At 39.8% G+C, this 26,100-nt stretch overlaps 1 protein-coding gene across 5 annotated transcripts in view; it reads right to left on the bottom strand.

The window, feature by feature from the left end:
- The window catches only part of rapgef2b (Rap guanine nucleotide exchange factor 2b), a 117,433-nt gene that overhangs the window by 69,877 nt on the left and 21,456 nt on the right, over positions 1 to 26,100 (bottom strand). For all 5 annotated transcript variants that reach the window (XM_028588957.1, XM_028588954.1, XM_028588955.1 and 2 more), the window contains exons 2-4: positions 15,415 to 15,485; positions 11,659 to 11,715; positions 636 to 719 (exon numbers count right to left, since the gene is read on the bottom strand). In XM_028588957.1, the coding sequence (XP_028444758.1) occupies positions 636 to 719; positions 11,659 to 11,715; positions 15,415 to 15,485 (212 nt within the window). The remainder of the gene's footprint in view (positions 1 to 635; positions 720 to 11,658; positions 11,716 to 15,414; positions 15,486 to 26,100) is intronic.

Consider the following 26,100-nt stretch of genomic DNA (forward strand, 5'->3'; position numbering starts at 1 on the left):
TCATCTAAGCAACTACACACTGTGTATGGGAAGTACTGGGATATCAGGCTTTTTTGGATTATAACAGCAAGCAGTGGTAATTGAAATCATGTGTAGCAATTTGCTGCAAAATATTTGAGATGTTAACACATTAACATTTTGTTCAGCGGTTTGACATTTTTTTTTAAAATAAATTTAAAGTTACTTTTCTGAAACAAAAGTTGCAAAATCACTGAAAAGGCAGCAGCGGTCACTTTCTCGTGAGTGATTTTCTTCTGTGACAACATAAATACAATTTATTTTTGTGATAGAAAAAGGAATTATCAGATTTATACTTTTCCTTTTGAGAAATCCACAACAAGCAGGTGTGCCCTTTGTAACCTTAACTCTGCAAACAATGTTAAAAAAGACAATTTGGGTAAAAGCCATCACCTCTGTTTACTCCTCTGGATAAAAACAAGTTGATAAGATAGAATAACAAACTTTTTTGAGATAATATAAATTAAAATTGGCTCTCTTGCGAGTGTAGGATTAGTTTTTATCTCCCTATGTGACTCCTCTAAATAGGCTTGGAAGGGTGAAAGCTGCTCGCAGGTTAGTGCCAAGATCAAGCCTTCAAAAAACGCTACCCGAACAAAAACGGCTGATGATCCTACCTGCTTCTGGGAAGGAACATGGACTCCTTGATGAAGACTGAGCCGGACAACAGGATGTACCAGCAGCTTCCGATGTCGTCAGGGCTGGAAGACAGAAAAAGAGACAATGAGCACAAGTTATGGATGATTAGATCCATATGATTAGATAAGATGTATTAAAAGATATAGGCCTTTACTTTGAAGGACAATTGTGCAATTTTAAGGCAATATCTATTCTTTCACGAGTATATACAATTTAAAAATAAATCTTGTGCAGGTACAGTACATGATAACAAGTTAGTCATGTAACAAAATCCTAATACTGCTATGGAATACATAGTCTTAATTTTCACGTTACTAAATGATCAATTTCAGGTATCATTTTTTTCTACTTAATATATAGTATATTAGAAACAAAAGTCAAATGTACAGGCTCTGCGACACACCGAACAACAATTATTTATTTATTAAGATTATGTTTTGGGCTTTTTATTTTTATTAGATAGTGCTAGTGAGAGACAGGAAAGGTGGGAGAGAGAGAGACGATGATACGCAGCAAAGGGCCGCAGGCTGGATTCAAACCCAGGTGGCTGCCACCTTTCCTGTTCACTGTGCTAAATACAGATTGCTGCTTTACAAAAAAGAAAGTGAAAAGAAGAAAACATGAGGGACAGAGGGAGACACAGAGAGAGAGAGAGAGAGTATGAATGAACTATGAATGAACTGAGGAATCATCACTCATCCTCCCACACCCATGGCCCTGCTGAAACACACAGACGAGGAAATTGGGCATTGCAGACAACGTAAACTCAGACTGACCTCTGGATGACGTAGCTGCCTGTCAGCTTCTTACATGACTGGTAAACAAACACACAAGTACACACGTACACACTTATGCTACACTTTTGGCAATTTAATTTAAATTACTGAGAGTTTTTTTTTTTAGACGTATTATGTGGCATAACTAGTGAACCAGAGGCCTTATTAAGGAACATCAAAGATTCTACTGAGGGGAGTTTGCCTCTAGATAAACAACTCACTGAATATGAAATTCAGAAATTAAATTAGCACTAAGTGTGAATAAAGCATGCTGGTAATTTTTAAAGGATGCTACAGTTAAAAAAAAAAAAAAAACGTATCAGTTTTGTTTCCTTGCTCATCTAGCTTATCTCAAGACTTTCATGGCTACCAGAGGGATTGCAAAGAGATAATCTCACAAGGCGGATATACACTGAATCTTCTATGCTCAGTACATGCAGGATTATCAAAGAGGCCGTGTATGTTAACCAACCGAGAACGTAAACAAATGCTGTGTACACGGATAGGGAAGTTAATGCTTGCTTTCATTCATATGCAACCAGCCAGAGGGCTCAAATGATAAACATAACCTATGCAATCTTCGTGCAGGTCAGTTTAAATATCACAGAGCAAACTGCTCTCTTAGAATAGCTGCGGAGTCTCTTTTTTGAAATATAGGATTCCTTGTGATACTAAATAGAATGTTGCCGTAGTAGCAACAGTGCATGTTTTAACTAACATTTAGGTGTAGTTTTTAAAATTCCTTGATTGACAGTCCGACCGAATCAAACATCTCACCTTACAGCCCTCTGACAGTACAGAGGAAGTAGAAACCCAAAGAGGAAAGTATTCTCATGACACTGATAACATAGCTCTCCAGGGCTGGGAATTTGACTTGAGCACTGAAGTTTCAGCACTGGTAGACAAAAACAGGCACACCAGTAAACAAAAACTGCTTTAAATCTGCTCTGATGATTCTTAACAACCAAATCTGCATTATGACGGCAACATTTAGGATTCTTTTTGCTAGATTTTAGGATTTACAGTCTTAGTTTGGTGCCTTTATTGCTTATTTCAGCATCCTGACTATTTTTACACAAACCCAACAGACATTCAAAGTGTGTAAATGTTTGAATTATTGTCTTTTTTTTTTACAAAAACTGTGAAATAGAACTATGCATGACTAATCTAGGAAGCTTCATTTATTGCATGTCTTTTAAAGTACATATTACATTCACAATTATTTTTATTATTCGTTATTGGAATAAGGAAAAGGGAATTACGCTTGTTTGCTTTAGATGAGAGGATGAATACCGCTCTCATGTCTGTACAGTGTATAGAAAGCTACAGCCAGCAGCTGGTTAGCATAAGCCTGGGTAATAAAATAGGCCTACCAGAAGCTCTAAAGCTCAGCTTTATAAGCAAGCTTACTAACATGTTATATCGTGTTTGTTTCATCTGTTATAGGGGCTCATGTGCTGGACTATTTCTTGACAAGGCGATGTAAATTCCTGAAGTCTCTGCTGGTTGCCTCACAACCTAACAGAGACAATAGGACTCCAGGAAATAGTCTGGCACGCAGACTCCTGATAAACACAATATAGCATTCTTACACTTCGGTTTTTGTATGGATTAAAACAAAGATGATATAAAGTGTTAATTTGTCAACTTGAGAGGTGCCGGTAGGTCTTCAGTCTTTATGCTAAGATAATTTTACAATGTTTCCACTCGGTTGTTAGAACACACATTACATACAGGCCTGAAATACACACACGCTCAGTATCTATACATGCACTAATGGTGAGATGTCAGAGTGAGGGGGCCGCAGCGGTCTGTGGACAGGCGCCCCAAGCAGTTGGGGGTTCTGTGCCTTGCTCAAGAGCACCTTGGCAGAGCACACGAGAGGAACTGGCACCTGTTCAGCTACCCAATAGGACATCATGACTTCACGTAAACATACACTTTCCAAAAACCAAGTGGTGTGTTATCTGTACGCATTTTGAGCTATCCGCGTGTATGTCTACACTGTACACAGCAGACGGCAGTCTGCAACGTCACAGCGTAAACATACACGCCACGTGGCACTTTCTAAAGCCACGTGGCGGGTTATCGTGAGGCTACTTGTTATTGCGAGGCTACGGTTGGGTTTAGGAAAAGAAGAACTGGGTTGGGTTTAAGAAAAGAAGAACGGGGTTGGGTTTAGGAAAACAACAAACGTGGAAAGGAAACTACTAGGAAATCACACGCGGGACATGATCCCCGCTTTCCTGGGTGAAAGTCCTGTGTTTTACCCATCCGCCACCCCAAACAACATCCCTGCGCGGACAACCATACTTTGGTCCGTCTGGTGACTTGAACCAGCGACCCTCCGGTTCCCAACCCAACTCCCTACAGACTGAGCTACTGCCACCCCCAATTTCATCAAACTTCTCATTTCCCAGAATATTGAAGTATTTCTTAAATGGCTGAGGAAAAACATTATTTGCAAAAGTGTAAAAACTAAATAAACACTGGTATTATCTGTCCGCTTTAGTTCAGGTATTACTGTTAAAAAAAACAAACCTGTTATTATCTTTGCTATAAAAGCACAGCATCAATTTAAATGGAAATGGATGTTTCTCTTTGTGAAACCTCCATCTGTCTGTTCAGTATCAAGCTGAAATCAGACCTTGTACTTGAAGGTGCTCTGGCGTTAATAAGGCAGCAGCATGTGTGATTATCACTGAACATTTTCAACTGGTCTGAGAGAGACTTTTTAATTGAAACCAGAGAGGAAAAGAAGAAGCAAAATCAATGACCAGTCAGACGTCAGCAAGGTGGGACTGGCTTTTGCTTACAGAAAGGCAAAGGATGGGTGCACTTATTACACACCCGCCCCCACACAGACACATATATTCACACCCAGCATCACTATGCTGACTGAGAACAAAGTCTCACCCCTCCTTCCTCCTCTCAACACTTTCCTTGCAGAACTAATGAGGCTGTAGACAGCACACCCTACTGACACAGTGCAAACTCCTCCAACAGCATCCATTCTCCTTTTCCTTCTGCTGATCTCCATCCACCTCCCTCCAGACTTGTTCCGTCCTTTTATGATTCTTCCTTGCATTCAGAGATGACTCGAATGAAATGCTCAATTATTAATTGCTGGCACGCGGATGCACCGAGCGAGGGGAGCCCCTCAAATGGCTGAGGGAGAGAAGATAGAACACCAAAAAAGTAGGAGATAGGAGACTCTTATGTGCAGCGACAGCTTGATTGAACTGGGTCACGCGTACTGGAAGCGATCGTCAAACGCAGAACATCATCCACCAAAAGCCCCTCGGGAAGCCTTTAACAGCGGGGAAATCTGGTTATACGAGTGCCATGGAGCTGGTGGAATGGGGGTAAAATGACACAGGAAGGGTGATTATAGCATCAAGAATTTGGTGAAATGAGGATTAAATTTTTACGAAAATAAAAGGTTTTATTCAAGAATCAAATGCCCTTTCTGAAAATGTGAACGTTTGGCTGTCAAATGAATCGGTAGAGTCAAGACATTCCCTTAAAATGTTTAACTTTTTACTTCATATGATAATTTGTCTAATACTGATACCAATCATGCTCAAGTGATTCTCTTTTTTTAACGGGGTGCACAGGGTTTGGACTGATGATGAACAAAAGAAGAGTGTCTGACAGGCGCATTCAGTGGGCCATTATAAACAAGCAGCTAAAAATATGACCATTTGAAGTTGTTGTTGTTTTTATCATGAAACTCTCAAGAGACCACAATTGGTGTTGTGACATTATGAAAAAAGCATTTATACCACTTTTGCAAAAAACAATTCATTTCTGTTTTTTTAATCTAAAACAAAAAAAAAGCTCAAGGTAGGGTAGAGGTTAGTCGTTAATGTTTGAATATATGAAAAGGTTTCTGACCAGCAGACTGGGGTCTTTGATAAACACCAACATATTGTGTTTGGGAAGCCGCCTCAAACTTCCCTCCTCTCCCAAACTTTGAATTTATTTTAAATTATTATCAACACAATTAGTTTTATAAAAATGGATACAATATTTTTGAAACAAGACATAGGGATTTTGGAATTTTCAATATTTTTCTCATTATTTTACCCAATATTTTTTCAGTAGTTTTGGTCAACTTTGCATTTAAACTACTACCATTACCACAGTCATTTATCCATTACTTTCAGATATCGATATTGACTTCTCTGCTAACTTGTTGACTAGTTTTAATAGACTCAATTGCAACAGGTGGTGTACAGGTGTTACACCTAACTCAGGTTGGTTGGGAACTGTGCAGTTGTGTAACCTGAGTCCGCCAGATGGATCGCTTCGCATTTGCTCGGCATATCCATCTGGGAACTTTCTGTTGAAGAACTTTTGGGAAGGGACGAAAATACTGGTTAGCTGATTGGATAAACCATCTGTCTATCACCGCCTAGGTTTGTGATAGACGGGCCAAATCAACCAATCAGATAAAACTCTTGCCTGAAACCTGTCGGGAGAAGAGCAAAAACATCTTTTTCTCCGAGAAAAGCATCCAGTGCCGTTTTTTGCCCTTCTTTCAATGAATGAATACTTTCTAATTCGGATAAAACTTGCACGATAGCTACGCTCATCTCATCAGTGGAAGCTGCCATGTTGTTTAGACTGAACGGTCGCTTCTCGTTGCGTCACACCTAAACCCCCCTCAAAACCAACGAGGACTGGTCGGTCGTTTGGTGAACGGCTCCAAATTTTCTCTATCTCAAGATGCAAGACTGATCTGCGAGTGGAAAACTGGAGCTCACGAGATCAGGACGGTCTCACGAGGCTAGCAGTTGTGCATTGTGACACTAAAAAACCTAGACAAACAAAATCAGCCTCATACCAGTTTGCAATCACATTTGTGTTATTATACATCCTACTAAATGCAAATATGAGATTATATACAGTATGCTTCTACTCAACTTCACAATTTATATTTATTCAATGTAGCTGAACTACTCCCCAAACTTTGTATGCCCTGGCAACTGCACAAAGATAACTGGGGTATTCCTGGTTGGGAATCACTGCTCTAACAGATAGCACAATTAAGACAAGATCTGATCATAGTTAGATATTTCTGCTTTCTGATGCACATTATTAAAAAGCTCCAAACTACATGCCATGACATTTCGGCCATTTTCTACCAATTTAATGTGCCACCATTACAGATGCTTGTTAAATGACTAATGTCTTCATGTCAGCACTGTACATACTGTGTATACTGTAACTATATAAGCTGACATTGGGATGAGGACTTTTTCAGTTCCAGGACTTTTTCAGTTCCATTTTCCACTGAGTTTAAACCTCATCTACCCTACTGTGACATTTTTGAAGGCCAGCAGCTACACCGTGTCACAGGGAACAGGAGCTGCATGGGAGCTTCGGTCACTCTGAACATTGACCAGGGGTTAAAATATCACAGTTTGCTAACTGTTCTTCAGTGTTGTCATGATACAGTATCACCAAGGCTTTTTTTCAAATAGAATGGTTTATTTAAAATGTATGGGTTGCCAAACCTTATTGCTGTAATGGTTCTAAGAAAAGTGTTTGTTTTTCTCTCCTGGCCACAGCTTGTTTGACTTGGACTGATGCAGTCTGCTGACGAGACAAATTCTTCTTCTTCCTCTTTTAGTAAATTTCGGGTAAAATGGGATTTTAGCATCACAGTCATACAGGTGACGTGTGTATAAGGTAAATTTCAATTTTCATGGGCACACAATACAACTAACAAATAGAAAAAGGAAATGGGAATTAACCTTTAATTGTTGTGTCTATAGCTGCAGATGATCTGAAATGAAGACAGATTCAGCAACTGCATGGCCTATTTCTTGCTTAAAATGTTTTCAGAAACATGTTTCGGTGAACTATTTTAGTACAATATGAGATTGTATTCTGAACAAGCCGCCATGACAGTAGGTCTTTGAAATTCCGGAGAAACCAGACCCACGTGACGCGTTTGTCCAATTCATTTTTGGGTGATAATACAGATTAGCGTTGGATGCTATTATGGAGACATATTACATCTCGTCGCTTTGGTGTGTTCTGTGGCACTTTTTTGACCAACTCGGGGAGACTGATCAGTCCAACTGCCTTTTTTGCCGAGGGTCGGCCATCTGGTCAGTGTGTCTCCAGCTTAAAGGAATACGCCACCGTTTGTTGAAATAGGTCTTATCACGGTCTACGCCGGCTGTAGATAGGTGGGCCAACGCATTTTTTGTCTCAGTGCAAGTAATTAGGTTGTTTTTTTGTCTTTTGTTGGCTCACTTTTACTCACAATATGCTAACCGGCAACATAACATTCCATTCACTAAGCTAACTAGCGGCGGCACTGCCGGTGTTGCACCGGACTAAAACAATGCATGCACAAAAAATGCGTTGGCCCACCTATCTACAGCTAGGGGAGACCGTGATAAGCCCTATTTCAACAAAGAGTGGCGTATCCCTTTAACTTGAAATACACTGAAACACACTACAAACAATTACTTTCATTATCAATTAATCTGCCAATTATAATCTGCCAATTATTTTCTCGATTAATCAGTTGGTTGATGACGGTAAAAAGAAAAAGTGAAAAATTGCCAGAGCACAAGGTGACGTCTTCAAATGTCTAGTTTTGTCTGACCAACAGTTCAAAAATTTATAAAAAAATATTCAGATTATTATTTTTTTAAATCAGCAAATATTCACCTTTGTAAACAGAAGGTAACATCGAACTGGTGAATTTTGTTTTTGATGATGATTTTTCATTAGTCATTTTTTTCAGCTCTAACTCAATGGAAAAGGTACACCATTTGATATTTGATTCCAATGCCTGTAGTTTGACGCAAAAAAGAAATAAGACTCACAAACAAACTAATTCTACTACTCCAGCAAAAAACAACAGCAGCAAAAAAAAAATTTGCATTGCACATCTATAAACATGGAGTTTTCATTTAGACCACACAGACCAGTGGGGGTTAAAGGCCAAGGGTTGCATTGAAAGGGCTGACATGGAAGAGGGTAAATGCTGACCAGAAGGTACTAACCCTCTTCACCAGCTACTGTTTAATGTGCCAGGTCAGCCTCCATCTCAGGAGGGCTTTGGCACTATAATCTCTGGATGCTCTCACAGCATGGGGTGTTTTCATGAGATATTGAGTGTGACTGTGTGTGTGTGTGTGTGTGTGTGTGTGTGTGTGTGTGTGTGTGTGTGCGTGCACGTGTGCATGTAGTGTTAGCACTCTAGCAATCTAGAGCCCCAGGCAGAAGAAAATGAGTACTGTCAGGGATAGTCAGAGTGAGACTGTGAGCGTGCGAGTCATTAACTAGGTCATATCTATGAATCTGAGTGGTTTTATCCAACATTATGGGTGTTTGTATAATGAGGAAAAAAAAACATAAATATGAAGCAAAGATTTAGTTTCATGTAAAATGTTCTTCTCCTGGTCTGGATGGCGTCTTCCATTAAATCAAGGGAGGAATTTCCAGAAAGATGGCTGCCATAGATTGCTAGCTTTAGATTGCTGCTATAGATTAGAGAAAAGATTGATTAGCTTCTCCACTGTAAGGATTTGATGCTTTTCTGTGTCTTATGTGATTGGGAACTAAATGTATTTTGGATCGTTGATTGGACAAAAAAGTGATTTGGAGTGACCACCTCCGGCTTAAAGAAAATGTGATGGGAATTATTTAATTTTTTTTTTCTGACATTTTAAAGACCAAAAGATGAATTTGTCACTCAAGAAAATAATCGTCAGATCAATCAATAAGGAAAATAATCATTAGTTTCAGCCTCCGTTTGGTCATCCGTGTTTCCCAGTGGGGTTCCAACATTAATTTGTCATATTAGTTTTAAAATAACACGACATTTGAGTATTTCAGGTTATCTGATTATTTCATCTATGAAATATTTTGGAAACTGAATTTCCAGAAAATGTACTATATCAATTATACGGTATATTCCTTGGAATATCTAAATCACATTTACTCACACCCTTGGGAATATCCTCCCTCTCCTTTGGTTTTCCTCCCTTTGCTTCCACCCCAACACATAGGTCAGACACTGTAGTTGAACTATGGGAAGGAATACCCCCTACAAATACAAATGTACATCTAAATGTTAAGTTCAACTTTCTGAATAGTCTCCATACCTCGGACACTGATGTGTCAGCCTGTAGCTTTGCTAAAAAAAATGTTTTTCCTTCTAGGAAATAAACTCTCTTTACAGCCTTCTGACATATGACTCAATATACAGGCTAGACTACTTTTACAACTTAATAGAGATACCATCACAATTAAATTCCCCCATTGACTTTTAGAGCCCTCGTTTCCCAGCAGATTACTGCCGTTGTTATAAATAGACGAGGAAATGAAGGAAGGCTGTTAAAAGCACGTATTTTCACAAGAAGGTTGATTAAGATCTTGCACAGAAGGAAAGTCAATCTGATCTGCTGGCGTTTAACACCCAGCTCTCATCAGGAAGAGCCCTGACAGACTTTTTATAGGTTCACACATGCATGCAAACCCTACACATACAAACAGTTGTACCTAGATGCAGACACATGCAAAATACATGAACCACAAAGACAATAACTTGCAAAATGGCATTACATTATTTCCAATTACCAAATAAAGTCAATGTTTCAGTTTCACTTATCTGCTCCTGTTCATTAACGCATACTCCCTCGCGCTCTAATTTGCATTCTTTCCATTTTTCTTTCATTTCATTTTGGGAAGTAGATATAATGATGTTTATGTGTCAATATCATTAAATTAATTTTCTCTGTGGCAACCAATGATGAGGAACACATTCATGCCAAAGTCCACCAGAGTCCAACCTAAGTCAGGAAGAGGGTCCTTAAGAAGCGTCAGCTGATGCAGCTTTGACCCACGCCACCGCACTGGTCCGAATGAGGTATTAGACTGCTTCCACAATAAGCACACAAAAAACAGTTAACATATTGAAACTGTGTGCATCCACTTTGGTGTTTTCATTTGCATACTTAAATTTTGACATTTAGACTAGAACGTCCAAGAAGGTTGGGCTGTGTGTGTGTGTGTGTGTGTGTGTGTGTGTGTGTGTGTGTGTGTGTGTGTGTGTGTGTGTGTGTGTGTGTGTGTGTGTGTGTGTGTGTGTGTGTGTGTGTGTGTGTGTGTGTGTGTGTGTAGTGACTGGTGTGGGGGGACCTGGGGGAATCTTGCTGTAACTGGAGTCATAATGGTACCACAGCCTAATCTGCATTCCTATTGTTTAATCATCTCCCACACCACCGATGGGTTTCTAATGAGGTGTTGACTCTTCCCCATCTTCCACACACACACGCACACGCAGACGCACACACGCAGACACACACACGCAGACACACACACACACACACACACACACACACACAAATCAGGAGGCAGAGAAGGGACAATGCACCCTCTGTAGCCCCTCGAGAGGCTGATAACATTAATTAACAGTTTTAATCCTCACCATGGGTGTTCAGAAGACGTCAACATGTGACAGCAGTCAAACACTGTGTTCTCTCTGCTCACTACAGTTGTGGCAGCCTTTCAAAAAAGGGTCCAAACACACTCAGAAGCTGTCAAGAATCTGTCAATACAGCTTTCCGATCATATTAACCCTCCACAGCACACAGCTGAAAGGAGGAAGCATATTAGCATTACCACGAGGGACTAACTAGCACTGAAGAAACTGCATTTAGGCTATTAGTCTTTCTTTGAGGATTCAGTGTACGTACCGACTTATTGAATCAAGGTGAAATCAGACTGTAAATCCCTTCTAGGTTTGTTTCTCTCTCCAGCTGTGCTGTAGAGTGGTTTGGTGTGACACTGACACACACACAAACACACAAACACACACACACACACACACACACACACACACACACACACACACACACACACACACACACACACACACACACACACACACACACACACCTTCATAAAAGGCATCGACTGACTGCTTCTGTGCTTTATAGACATTTGTTTTCATTTAAGTCACCCAGGTTGCTCCGTTGTGTGGACCTGACATGCCTCCGCTCATCAATAACTCTGAGTAACGGCCCAGGCCAAAGTGTGCTTTGAACAGAATTGAAATAGTTTTCCATTGGCTGTCCACTGTTGTTTTTCATGTGTTCATGCGCCGGTAGAGAGGTTAGTATTCAATCAAATATCATTATAATATCCATTTACACACAGGGGCGTCCACACCAGTGTGGTTCCTGGTACTTACTAGTATAGCACTTCATTGGCCTCATGTCTCTCATAACGCACCGTCTCACACATTATCCTGCAGGGACAGAGAAGAGGGGGGGGGGGGGGAGTGGCAGTCAGAAAACAATAGGAGGAAATAATAACTGTGGTTGGTTAACAATGTAACAAAACAGAAAACAAAAGGAATACATCCAGACATAGCTCTAATAAGGATGTAGCTTCAAGTACGAAATGCTAAGAAATTCCAACCCATTTTTTTGGAAATGCACCTACATTCCTCAAAATGACTTTTAATCACCTACAGTGACACACAGTGAATGTGTGGCTGATAATAATTATACATAAAAAATCGGAGTATAGTTTGGATGTGTTATTTTTCTGATGCAGATTGTTGATGAGGAGAATAGAGATGTCACATTAACAGCAGAGCATGAGAGTATTGTGGTCTATTGAAGCTACGGTTCGAAAGGGGAGTCAGTTGTTCTGCTTCTTGTACAGTGGATTTGTCCTGGTTAGTTAAGTTTGTTACAAAGATGCCGTTAATATTTTATTGCAAAATGGCCAACACCAAAATCTGACATTTATTGCTAAAATGTCAGATAGTTTCTACTTTCTACTCTACTGTTGCAATGCGGTTAATATCTTGAAATGACATGGAATCGGATTGTTAACTATTTCATGGGCTATACATATATGGCATCATTATTGTTAATGAGGGCAACCTCAGGGTCTTACAAGTTAAAATAAAGGTCATTGGGGCACTCAGTTGGTAGAGCGGGCGCCCATGTAGGGAGGTTTACTCCTCGACGCAGCAGGCCCGGGTTCGACTCCGACCTGCGGCCCTTTGCTGCATGTCATTCCCCCCTCTCTTTCCCCTTTCATGTCTTCAGCTGTCCTGTCAAACGCCTAAAAATGTCCAAAAAATAATCTTAAAAAAATAAAAAAAAAAAAAATAAAAGGTCATTGATTGATTGATTGATTGATTGTATAACCTCTTTTTTTACGCTGCGGCGCTTTCTTTTAGGTCTTACTTATAACATGTGGTGAGGCTGCTTTATGTATTTATGATGCTAAACACCATAGAATACCCTTCCTCTTTATCTCAGAAAGAAAAAACGTTCTTGTCATTAGTAGACCCATCTTTTAATCTCACTTTTTTGGCGGTAAACTTTTATTGTCAGTTCTGAAGTTTTTATTTTTGCCATATTTAATTTTTCCCATTTGTTTTATTGTGTTTGTTTGTCATGTCTCATGGTGCTTGTTTTCATATTCACTTTTATCGTTTGTTGTTGATGGCAGCACTGATGAAAGGTTGGGAGACAGTTACTCATAAACTAGTCTATATCCACTACTTTCCAAATTCCGCTGGATGCACGTCTTTTCGCCGATGTCCGTTTCCTTCCACTTTCTTTATGTTGGAATTTTAAACTCCTGGATTTCTGAGGACTATGGTTAACTGCTCCTCAGATCTCTGCAGGGTAAATCCAGACAGCTAGCTAGACTATCCGTCCAATCTGAGTTTTCTGTTGCACGACTATACAACTTTTTAATGTACACATGTTCCACCAAAACAAGTTCCTTCCTGAAGCTATTTTGCAGTGGCTCCGTGCGGAGTTTAGCACCGCCTATGACGATTGCGATTGGTTTAAAGAAATGCCAACAAACCAGAACACGTTTTTCCCCCATCCCGGAATGCTGTGTGGAGGAGGGTCTGGGAAAGCGAGACTACTCATTCACTGATAATGACAAAGCTTTGTTTTAGTATTGGAACAATTAACCTTACAGTCACAAGACTGCTTATGCCTCTGCTCCTAAAACAAGTGTCATTTATCCAGGTCAGAGATGAGCTTCCTCTGTGCAGCACCTTCTCTTCCTCAATCAGGCACAGACTCACTTTGTGCTCCAACGGCTCCCATTAGTGAAATGGTGTTTTGTTAACATGAAGAATCTGAAAATAATAATCATTTGAAAGTACTATCATTATTCAACCAAAGATTTAACTCATATTTTTCTCACTCAGTTCACTTGTAAGGGTAAATAATGGTTTGAATTTTTCAAATCAAAGATCTCTGATTTTCTAATCAAACCTGCTTTTTCCCCCCCACAACATAAAAAGTGTAAAAACGTCATCCACATAAGGCTTTCCCAGGATGCCTCCAGAGAAGACAAATGCGCCTCAACTTTACAGACAGGCAACCATAGTAAACAGTAGCTGATCAAAACACAAAAGGCTTCAAAAATAGCTGGGGGCGGTCATCGTGTTGCAGCCCCCCCCCATTGCACAACGGCAGAGAAAAACAATCCCAGCTCTAAAAAACAAGTTGCTGTGAAAAAAAGATCTACAGAAGAAAAACAACACATTCCTCCCAGATGAAATGTGGAGGGAAAAAAAAAGAACTACAACATAATCCCATAGTTGGTGGGGTGGCTATAGCTGGCTGGGAATTGTTGGTTTTTAAAAAGTTAAAAAAAAGCAAAGTTGGCAGGGGTGGTGGATTGGTCTGTGGGACCATGGGGACATTCCTCAGGATCCAAACAGGGCAGGAGGGAGAGGGGTTGCTGTAGGGTTGGAGGCCTCTGACGGGGTCACACAATGGAATGTTCCAGCTAGCGGGTCATGTACTGCTACAGTGTTCCGTCGCCACAATAATCCACATGTATGCACAGAAGGCATGCTGGGAACAGGCTTCTGACATGCAGTGTTTGGAAAGTCTGCGCCACACAGAAAAGACTGGAAGGCTAACGTGGTGACAGCCAGGAGTTCAAAAAAGGCAAAACCTTGTTTGGAGAACAGAACGGCATGTTCACATCAGGGTAGTTTTTGTCAAATTGAAGATTTTTATGTAAAGGCACACCTGTGATTTCAGTCTCAATCGGAAAAAAATCTGCTTCAATAGAGAGAACGGCTCCATATGGACCCCATCAATTTGACTTTTACTGTGCAAATCAAAGTCTAGAGTCAGATTTGGACTCTGATTCCAATAGAAAGTGAAAAGAAAACAACAGCAAGTGACAGCTAAAATGTAGGTTGTAACTAATGATTACATTCTAATGATTACAATCAAAATTTAAAAAAAGTGTAAAAAGTCTATCATAATTTCCTAATACCCAAAGTCCAAGTCTTCAAATTGCTTGTTTTGCAAGCAGTCCAAAACTCAAAGATATTTAAGTTAGTATCATACTATCAAGAATACAAGAGTTTGAGAGATTAGTCAATCCCCTTTCACACCTCTGCTCACCTGACCAAATGCTGTGTAACATAGGTGTGAATTTCATTTAGCTTAAAAGGTAATGAAATGCCTCTTTGTGAAGACACATTACATTTTAAATTATGTTAATGTGTACACACCTACAAGAACCAACAGATCTTCTCACTTTGCTAAATAGCAACGTGACTAAAACACAGACTTCAACATTAATGATGCTTAAAATGCGTTTAAACCAATCAGGAAAATGTGTGTGCCAGTCACAGTAAAAGATGGATTTCAGTCATTTTTGGCTTTTTAGCAGCAGATTTGCTTTGAAAAGAGAATGAAGTAATTAGGGCTGACGAGTGGTTGTAGGGCAGAGTGGCTGCTGGATTAGAAAACCAGACAAATTTCACCAGCATTTGTCTGGCGGCGCAGTGTAAATTTTTTCACCCTTGATTACAGCCGTTATGGAGCAGACACTGAGGAGTTGTCAGTGTTTTAATTTGCATTTGAAATTCATGTGATTGGAATATTAAGTTCTAAGTTATTTTAATTAAGTACCAGGAAAGAGTGCAGACACTAACCTCAGCTGGTGCTCTCGCAGGTTCGACAAGGCCTCCATCCCGTGGAGATACGAGTAGACAATCTCCAGGTCCTGAGGAACAGAGGGAAAGGGTTAGACACAGGAGCTCAGAGCGAGAACTTTAAAGCTACTACAATGATTATTGTTATATGAACAATACATGAAATGGACTATGACTATGTTTGTAACTGCTTTGATTCACTCTAACCACTCTCATCAACCGCTTTCCGTTCACAGCAGGTTTCATTGAAAAAAAGCTCTGATAAACCTGCTATAGACCTCCTCAGCACCAAATAGCAGACAGACAAAATTGGTGAATACTTAATGAACATAGTGGAGCATTTAGCTGCTGAAGAGCAAGATATTTTGGATGTGTAAATAGGCAACTGTTTGCTAACAATTTCAGCATCAACCTTTTGAGGTGATCGTGCTGTATGTCGATGTTCACATCATGTTGCAATGCCAATAAGGTGGCCAAAATATCTGATAATGCATGGTGAAATATGACTATAGTTTTAATGTGATAGCACAAACCGTCATTTAAGGACAAATCCGGCGCAAAATGAACCTAGGGGCTAATAACACGTGTACCGAGTTGACCGTTCTCTGGGATTTGTTTTCATGCTAATCGAATGTGACCAGTTTTAACGCAAACAGCTAATTAGCTTATAACCTAGTCGTCGGGGCACGGGTGAAGTAAAAAGAAATCGCTATTTCTATACCACTAACAAGGCTCACGATAGCACCACACTTCCACGGTAGCATAATGAGGGTCCCTACATGTAAACCAATGCATTGAGAACTTTGTAACGACATGCTAGCGCTATGTTACTGGTTACTGCTACAAGATGGCGCCCGCCTGTATACATGAACGGTACTGTCTTTCTAAGCTATGTTTTTAATTACAAAGCTCATTATGCCGTGGACGTGTGGTGCTATTGTGAGTCTTGTTAGTGATATAGAAATAGCGATTTCTTTTTACTTTACCCCTACCCAGACGACTAGCGTTATAAGCTAATTAGCAGTTTGCGTTAAAACTGGTTGCATTCGATTAGCATGAAAATAAAAACAGTCGACTCGGTTCACGTGTTATTAACCCCTTGGTTAATTTTGTGCCGGATTTGTCCTTTAATCCTCGACAGGGTTGCCACTAAAGATTACTTTCATTATGGAACTTTTTTTTTTGTTTGTTTGTTTTTTTTAAAAGAAGAGCAGCAAATACTCAAAATGTGTAAGGCTGAAACCAATGAACATTTGGCATATTTATTTGACAAATGATTTGAAGATCAATCGTTTCTCAGAATTGTCGACTCATTTTCAGTCAAACGATCTACTTAACAGTCTTACACAATCCCAATGAGCAAAACATGTCAACAAAAACCAACTCAAATGTAGCCCAGTAATGATTATATCGTCGCATTAATGCTTAAAATACTGATTATTTATTCTGCAGCAGACAAACTGGCTACTTATTCAACGAAAAAAAACATTTTACAAAGAGTCACAATGATTTGTGCGACAGCATTGGATTAGAGAGCAATAAAGCAACTCGCAGAGAAAAAAATAAAGGAACTACACTACACAACTATAAACTCCCCATTCAATTACTTCATCAAGTGACCCAGTGAGCGACTCTCAGTTTGGCGTGAATCCAAGTCAGAGGTGAAACAAAGTGGCCCTCTCTGAGAGCTGGCAGCCAGTACAGCTACTCCACTGTCTATTGGTACACACTAGGGCACTGACTGTGTGTGTGTGTGTGTGTGTGTGTGTGTGTGTGTGTGTGTGTGTGTGTGTGTGTGTGTGTGTGTGTGTGTGTGTGTGTATTGCGGTGCTGGTTGCAGCTACTGGGATGCCTTTGTTGGCGGCAACTGGAGGTAGATGTGGTGACAGCAGAGTGGAGGGAAAACAGAGACTCTGTGTTAAGATCCTTTCCAGACATACACAAACACACACATGAAACCACATAGAATGACAACCTTGTCTCTGGGTTATGTTTCTGAGAGCAGCAATCATGAGGTTATTGAAATTTTTGATGAAATGTTGACCAGAAGAGCTGAATAACACTTTGTTGCTGCTGGTTTGGTGTCTCAATGTCTGTGTCAGAGGAGAGAATCCCACCAGTGTTTCGAAGCCTTACTATGGTTAGTTTGAGCTAATTCAAGAAATAGAAAATAATCAATAGAAACATCTGTAACACAATCAAATCAATCTTTTTTTAGTCCAACAATTTCCCCCCACAAAAAAACTTGATGTTCAATTTAAGACCACTTATCATGAAACACTCAGCCACTATCTACAAACTGTAGCGTTTGACTTAAAGCCTGAGGAGTCCACGTCTGAAAAAATTATTATTATTAGTAATGTTTTATACATATCACACTAGAGCTGGGTGATACGGAGAAAATCAGATATCACGATATTCTTGACCAAATACGTCGATATCGATATTGCGCCGATATTCTAGGGTTGACAATTGGTGCTCTAACAAAATATCTTCACAATTAGATTTTAGATAAATAATCATCAGTAATGTGAACATAATATCTAAGTGGGTAAAAGGCAAATAATTGAAGAGCTAAAACAGTCTGGTAAGTTCAGAAGATTACATCACTTTACTGTAATGCAGCCTTTAAAACCAGTGAAAGACAACACTTATGTCATATCACGATATTAAGATATCCAAAATCTAAGACGATATCTAGTCTCATATCACAATATTGATATAATATCGATATATTGCCCAGCCCTATATCACACCCTACAACGGATGCATGGAAATAAACAACATCCTACAACCAACCCGCAAATAAGTAACGCACCCAAAACTCTACCTATTTGCTCAGTGTTGAAATGGAATTCAAAAGTTAAAATCAGAGGTTCCTATTAGAACCGACAAAGTGGAAAACACCACACTTAATACAGTTGAAAAAAGTGTAGTAAAATCTGTTACAAAAAAACCATGTAACTCTTATAGTCATCGAATATGCGACACATTACTACAGACTGACTTAACATCCAAGCGGTGTTATGAAACTACACAACCGGCTCTTGGTCCCTCGATGTCAGCATAAGCGCTTTTTGTTATTTGGGTTTGGCCTTTATGAAGCGGACACAGAGAAAGAAAGTGTCCTCAGGGCTGCCTGGCCCTGTTACATCACACAGTGATATCCTCACTAACCAAATCCTTATGTTCTAAGTGTCTGTGGTCAGTGAAGCAGCACAGCACAGGGTTGGGCAGGGGCAATGTTCAGACACATAGTGCCACCTGCAGGGTAACTGAGGGACTGCAGCATCAACTGAGTACATTTTGGATATTAAACTAGAGTAAATGGCACGTGAGACACATGTATGCTGAACTGCAAATGCAAATTAAAATGTCCTATTCATTTACAGAAGGTTAAAAATGGATGCAAACTACAGGCCGGAGAGCAATAACCTGGATATGAAGGTGACCATTCAGGTTAATAGTAAATGTATTTAACGGTGTGCAGGGGTAGACCTGAATGAGGACGATAAATCAGTTACTTGATAGGCTCAGAATTAACTGCCAACTATTTTGATATTGATTCATTTATTGATTAAGTCATATTTTAAAGCAAAAGTGCCTGAAATCTAAGTTTCATTTGCAGGTTTGATCGGATAAATCATGCAATCTAAAAAGGCATCAAAAGTAGACCAAATGATTTATTGATTCATCAGGATACTGATTGGCAAATTCATCAACAATTCTTTCAGTAAAAAAGCCCTGATTTACAAGTTGTTTTGGGTGCTACAAACTATAAAGTATTCCTTACTTTAACCCTTGTGTGGTGTTCATATTTTTGTTACACAGCCAATATTCCCGGGTCTGGTGGACCCACCACATTATCAGGCTTTTAAAATCAATACAGCCATAACAATTTATGTAAAAATACTTTACTTTAGCTCAATTACCAATGATATATACATCATTTATGGTTCATATTTGCCATTTACCCCTGTGAGATCACATTTATGATCATTTTCTTAGAACTTAAATCAGAACAGGTGAAAGAGCTTGAAATGTAACCTTTTTGTAACCTTGTGTGGGAATAGCAGGCTCAGAAAGACAACATAGTTTCATAACACCTACATTTAAATACACTCGGGTCCAGTAGACCCGAACACCTCCTATGTAATAGTTATGTGTAGGGGGGGGGAAGGTGTACCATGTGCAGTCTAGAGGTGTTGAAATTAATCAAATAATTGATGCATCGAATCGTGGACATGGACGATGCTGCATCGATAATTGGCCGGCTCATAATCAATTATTTCTGTTTACAATTTAATGTAGGCCTAACAACATTTCTGTTTAGATATTCTGGTATGTTTTGCACATTCAGGAAGTGCCATGTGCTCAGTGCTGTAGGTTTATGTAACCAATTTATTTAGTATTAGAGCACTGCAGAATGTTTGGTTTTTGAAGCTTGAAAAGCTATGAATTAAATATCCTACATGGCTTTAATAGAAACATTTATTTGAGGCATCGTGATGCATCGAGATATCAAATCAAATCGAAGATATGATAATCATAATCAAATCAAATCGGGAGATCAGTGAAGATTCACACCTCTAGTGCGGTCATTGAAAAGAAGTTATTTTTTTATGTTCTTCACAAGAAAATGAGCCAAGGCCAATTAGTTTGAGTTAGAAGAAATAATGAATAGCATACTTTTTCTTTTAGCAAACACTGAAAATGGGTTCACAGACCTGAGCACCATACAAGAGATAAGGAGTCTCAAACTATTCCAGTAACTTTGAATAGAATAAAAGTATTTTGAACTCACTTCTGGCTTTAGTAAATCTCCCTCAGAGACTTTGAAAACCTAAAACTAATGTTTAACTGAAAAGGAAACAACAGTATACATATGGGCCTACATACAACGTGATTACTATCCGTCGAGTGGAGAAGATGGAAAGAAACCACACACAGACCAGCTCTGGCTGTGGAAGGAAGAAATCCCCTAGGAGCAAGTCTCTAATAATCCAGACAGAAGGTCACCACTAGGTGGCAGTGTTGCAGGGTTTCTTTTCCCCCCCCTTCCACGGTGACATCACAGGGAATAAAACAGCGCCACTCAAACGCAGCCTCACAGGGAGAAATATCCAAAACCATCAATTGTGGCTTCAGTCTCAAATATTTCAGATTGACTGTATGGAAAGAATGTAAAGGACCCCATCTTTTCCACTCCCCGGGCCCTACATTTTCCGGTCGGATTTTCTTTCTTTTTTCTCTTTCTGGCCTCCTTAAAGATGGAGCCAAACACAATCACCACAAAGTGCACACGGGGGAGGATACATGACGGTTTTAGGACATGGACCGGATCATCAAATCACAAAAAAAAAAAAAAAAAAAAAAAAAACTTCACAATTTCACTGACAGTTTCAGCGCTTTTTTTTTCATGTGATTCATTTGTTTATTTGTAACAATTTAACATTCAAAAAACAAAAGACCTTACATGGACTTTAATTATTCTCACAGCTGATTGTTTTGTTTTTTTTGCTGTGCTTCTGCCTCTTAGTAGAGAGATCAAAAGCGGAGGATGTTTGATCTATGCTTTCAACATCACTTAGCCTGCTTCATATTCATTTACATCTTTGGCTGAAAGCAGGGCCAACAGCCTCCCATAGAACAGAAACAGGAAGGAGATCAGACCAAGAGTAGTGGGTAGCTATAACCAGGACATGCCGATGAAGGCTATAGCCAAAATCCTGCTCACTGTGTGTGCTGAATAAAGACAAAGCTTGTTCATAAAACAAAAACTGCTGGCTTTTTTTTTTTTTTTTTGGGGGTAGCTTAACCTCCTAGGTTACACCAGTAACACCGTCTAATCCCTCCTCTTTCCTTTTCCAAACTAATCCTTCCAGGAACACAGGTGACTCCCACGGAGAGAAAAACATACCAAGATGCTGTTCTTGATAAAACCATGTGCCCACTTCAAAAGCTGTTTGCACACAACTACAAATGGCATTCCTCGCATACCAGTTACATACTGTCAAACAAACATCTTTGTAAACTTCCCCAGTTATTTCCTTGCTGCAACAAATATGTCATCGCTTTACACCTTTATGTGTGAGAATGGTGGTAGCAGTGCAATGCAAATGCAGGCATTTCCTCTCCTGGATACAAATTAAACAATAGCAGGCATTGTCTTCCCTGTTTGGGGCCCAAACACACCGAATAAGACGTCCTCCGTTTTCCACCCATTATGTTAGGCCCCAGAAGGAGAGGGTGCAGTGTTGGGCCCGGTGCCAGCCTGTTGAGTGGCAAAGCATTCAGTGGGCAAAGAGAGGTCAAGGAAGTTGTGATGTTTTTCCGGCATTTTGTTCATGGAGACTTACAAGAAAACAGAGGAGCCTAAGGGTGCAGTGAAAACAAATACAGTTTCATGTGAAAAGCTATCGGAGTAAAAAGAAAGGATCAGTGACCTAAAGTGATAAAAAAAAAGAAAAAAGAATGTTGTTCATTTTGCTGCATACCGACTGTTTGACGTGTACGATGACACAAGGAAACAGGATTAATACTACTAATAATTTACTGCCACATATGGCAAAGAAAAACAGCAAACAGTCACATTTGAGAAACTGGAAACAGAGTGTTTTGCATTTTTCCTTGACTTAAAATATTAATCGGATATGAAAAACAGTCGCCAATTAATTGTCTGTCAATCAACTTATTGTTGCAGCTCTAAATCTAAATTTAAAGGTCCAGTGTACAACACGTTTAGTTGTTCATTATCAAAATATGTGTTGCCCATTCACAAACTTGGCCTTTTTCAGAAATATTTACCACCACCATTAATTCCAAGTATTCCTTATGGCTTGAAATGTTACATTTACATTCACATGACCTGGGGTAGATGCTCCATATTCATGCGCCATGATTAGATGGCATAGATTCAAGACATTAAGCTTTCAAAAAAATACCTATGTCAAAAAGTTGCTAATCCTTACATTTACACAAATGATTGAACTGATAAATTGTCCTTTAATCAAAAGGTTGGCGGTTCAATCCCAACCCCATCGGTGTCTGAATGTGTGTGTGTGAATGGGTCAATGACAAGCAAATTGTAAAGCTCTTTGTCCGCTAAGGTAGCGAGGTGCTATATAAATGCAGTCCATTTAACGTTTCTGTGATTTCAGTATTTGTTTCGATTAATTCAACAGCCCTGGGTCACCCTAAACTATGAGAAGCGCCTCCGCTTTTCTTATCTTTTAACACCACAGTGTCTGTTTGCCAGATAGGAAGCTTTCCTCTAGTCGGGTCCTGTAACTGCGGCACACATGGTCAATCCATTTATTCATTTGGCTCTGGCTGAGTGCAGATAGCAGACCTCTGCATGCATCTATCACCCACTGTAGACACACATCAAAGAAAGGGGCTGCAACCTTTCATAAACAATGGGACACTGTGGGAGAGATAAACAAAACAAGCCTCAGGTAGGGCGGTAAAGGACATTTCTGATGACCTAAACAGCCTTTGTATCTAATGCATAATCAGATACTGATATTTCAACACATCCCACGAGTTTAGTTTCAATCAATACAAACTGTAAATTTCACCTTTAATGTCTGCTGTCGTAAACTACTGTAAAAAACTGTGGATAGAAATGAGTATCGGCACTTTTTTATAGAGCAGTAATTCATACGGTAGAAATGATCTTTAAATGCGTGTCAAGGGACTGATGTAGCGTGAGGTTATGCTTTTATATCGTGTAGGATTGACCGATTAAGTGTTATAACCTCATAAAACCAGACACACGCTGGCTGCTTCAGTTATACGTTGCCCTCGCCGAGTCACCCAGCAGAGTAAATCAATGACCGTGTCTCCTTTGTTGACAAAATCAACATCTTCAGCCGTCTGCGTTGGTACATGCAAAACCCCGCGCTTGTCGAGGGAATCCTCCTAGCAAGTGATCCCAATTACATGTTTGTCATTCCATGGCCGAGCTGCAAGACATGTTGTACTTTCACCTAACCAACTCTATTATCAGTGGAGGTTTTTATCTGCATTAATTAAAAAAAATAAAATAAAAGGGCTTGGGTGGGCATTGCACTGTAGATAGTTTCTTTAATACACAGGATGTAACACTGCACGAAGCTCTATGAAAAGACAATATACACTATTTAATATAAAATGATTAAATACTGATTAATCGACCAATTGTTTCACATCTAGTTGCCACGTAAAAGTGAGACTACATAGTGGTATAAATCAAAATCAATACAATTCATCTAGGGCTACAATGACCATTGCCTATCATTATCCATTAATATCCCCATGCACTTAAAATCCAAAGAGTCTGTCTGCCAACTCTACTGCTATTCTTATTTAAGCCAACGGGGAGATAAACAGAGACCGTGAAAGAGAAACCAGGGTGGCTGCCTACTGTGAGGCATATGAATTCCGTCAGCACCGCCTGGCAACTTGTCTGAATGTGTTTTCACACTGAGTAACATCTCACTGGCAAATTGTGAAATTTGGCAAATTAATCCTCCCTTTTGTCTGTGTTGGCGGTCAGAAGAGCAGGCCTGCGCTCTGACGTTTGGGAGTTCAAATAGAACAAACCGTAGAGCCCGACACACTTTACACCATCAGCTACGTTTTAAATCCTTGTAAGCTAATAACAACTTCCCCTAGTCTGTAACTAAATGGGAACATGACAGTGGAACATGGAAGTGCCGATACATTGCACAGATCTTTACTTGTGACTCAAAATAATGCAATGCACATCGCGTTAAGACTGCAGTATTGACGAGTGCAGTTTCCAGTTGGCGAGAGGCTGCATCTGGGGAAACAAGCTGCGTCTTTCTACCAGTCGGCTCGTTACGCCGTCCCTGTCTAAGACGCTTACGACCTTGATCCCTGGCACTCAGAGACGGAATGGCCGTTTTAATCACGGCACTTTGTGCGGGGAGGATTTGTTGTCTTCTGTTTCAGAAAATAGCTGCGAAAAGCACAAATTAATCCCTCGCGACTTGGGAGCCTGGACGACCTAGTTTTATAACAATTGCTCTCTCTCTTGTCACTGCGGGGGCTTTCACTCCGTACCTTCACCCTCTGAACTTTACTGTGGCCGCTTCAAGGTTGGAATCAAACAACGAGGACGTGGTGTCCAAAAACAGCTCATTAGGGTGACGGAACAATGATTAAAGAAAACCAAGTGAAAATTTATGTCTGCACTACACAATGTGTGGACGTGTGGATTTTCTATATTACTTTCTCATTCATTGGTTAGCAAAAAAAGGAGATTCTAATGCCTAACAATTTTTCATTCTAAAAGCAAATAATGTATTTCGGTTGAAGCAAGTGTAGCCTCTTGTAATTAGGGAAAATGTTTATTAATTTTTGTGCAGCCCCACAGCACGGCATGATCCACAACATTCCCTTTTGAAGGTTTGACCTTTTCCAGGTTTGCTTTTCCGCGCCGACCCCTCATTCAGTGATGCGTCGGTATTCCTGGATCCTGTTACCGTGACAGCAGAGGGGCCATCTTGTGTGTCAGGCCGGGGTGAGGCATGCATTCCTCAGATGACACTGGCTAGATAATGTCTCAGTGTCCACACCAACAGACACACACATGCAGCCTTAAGAGGCCATCTCATTCGTGCCTCCCACCCCCTACTGCTCCCTAACCTATGGAAGGTACTATATGGCATAACAAGTGGAGGAGCCATCTGGGTCCACTGATTAGGACCGTGCATCTGGGGGCCTGCTGGGACACTACCAGCCTTACAAGATACTAGGGCTGTCCTCGACTTAAGAACTTCTTAGTTGACTAACACTTATAGGATTTTGTCGACTAATCGATTAGTTGATTTAATTGACAGAGCTGTGCGCTTTGAGAGGTGGTTAAGACTAGAAAAGCACAATATAAATATAGTTAATTAACCATCTGTAAAACTGAGTTTCTCCACAATTAATCCTGCAAAAGCACCACTTTAAATCTTGTGTTTACCATAAATGTCTTCAGAAGTTTCTTGGAAATGAGTAATTAAGCATGAATAAGCATAAAAAATGACTAATCGACTAAAGAAATCTTAGTTGACTAAGACCAAAACGACCGATTAGTCGACTAATCGACTAAGAGGTGGCAGCCCTACAAGGTACTAGGGCTGCAACTAACTAACTGACTATTTCCATCATCAACTAATCTGCTAATTATTGTCTTGATGAAATAAACAATTGTTTTGTCTATAAAACATAAGAAAAAAAACACTAATTCTCCCAATAACAATTTCTAGTTCACTTTTGCATAAGACAAAAAGAAGAATAACTTAATTCAGGAATCAATTATAAAAACAAAGTAGTTGTCCGTTAATCGGCTAACAAATCAACTGATTGGTTCAGCTCTAAAAGATATTGACACGCATTTGAATTGAGTTGCTTTTCTTAAATATTCCCTTACACACACACACACACACACACACACACACACACACACACACACACACACACACACACACACACACACACACACACACACACACACACACACACACACACACACACACACACACACACACACACACACACACACTTTCAGCAGTTGCCCACAAAAAAATGTATACAAATTAAAAAAGATTAAGCCTAAAGATGAAAACAAAAACAAAAAAAAGTTGAATGCTTCAAAGTACCTTTTAGTATAGGCCATTAAAACTATCCCTC

Source organism: Perca flavescens, chromosome 10 (genome assembly GCF_004354835.1).
Source record: "Perca flavescens isolate YP-PL-M2 chromosome 10, PFLA_1.0, whole genome shotgun sequence".
In the NCBI taxonomy this organism is placed as follows: domain Eukaryota; kingdom Metazoa; phylum Chordata; class Actinopteri; order Perciformes; family Percidae; genus Perca; species Perca flavescens.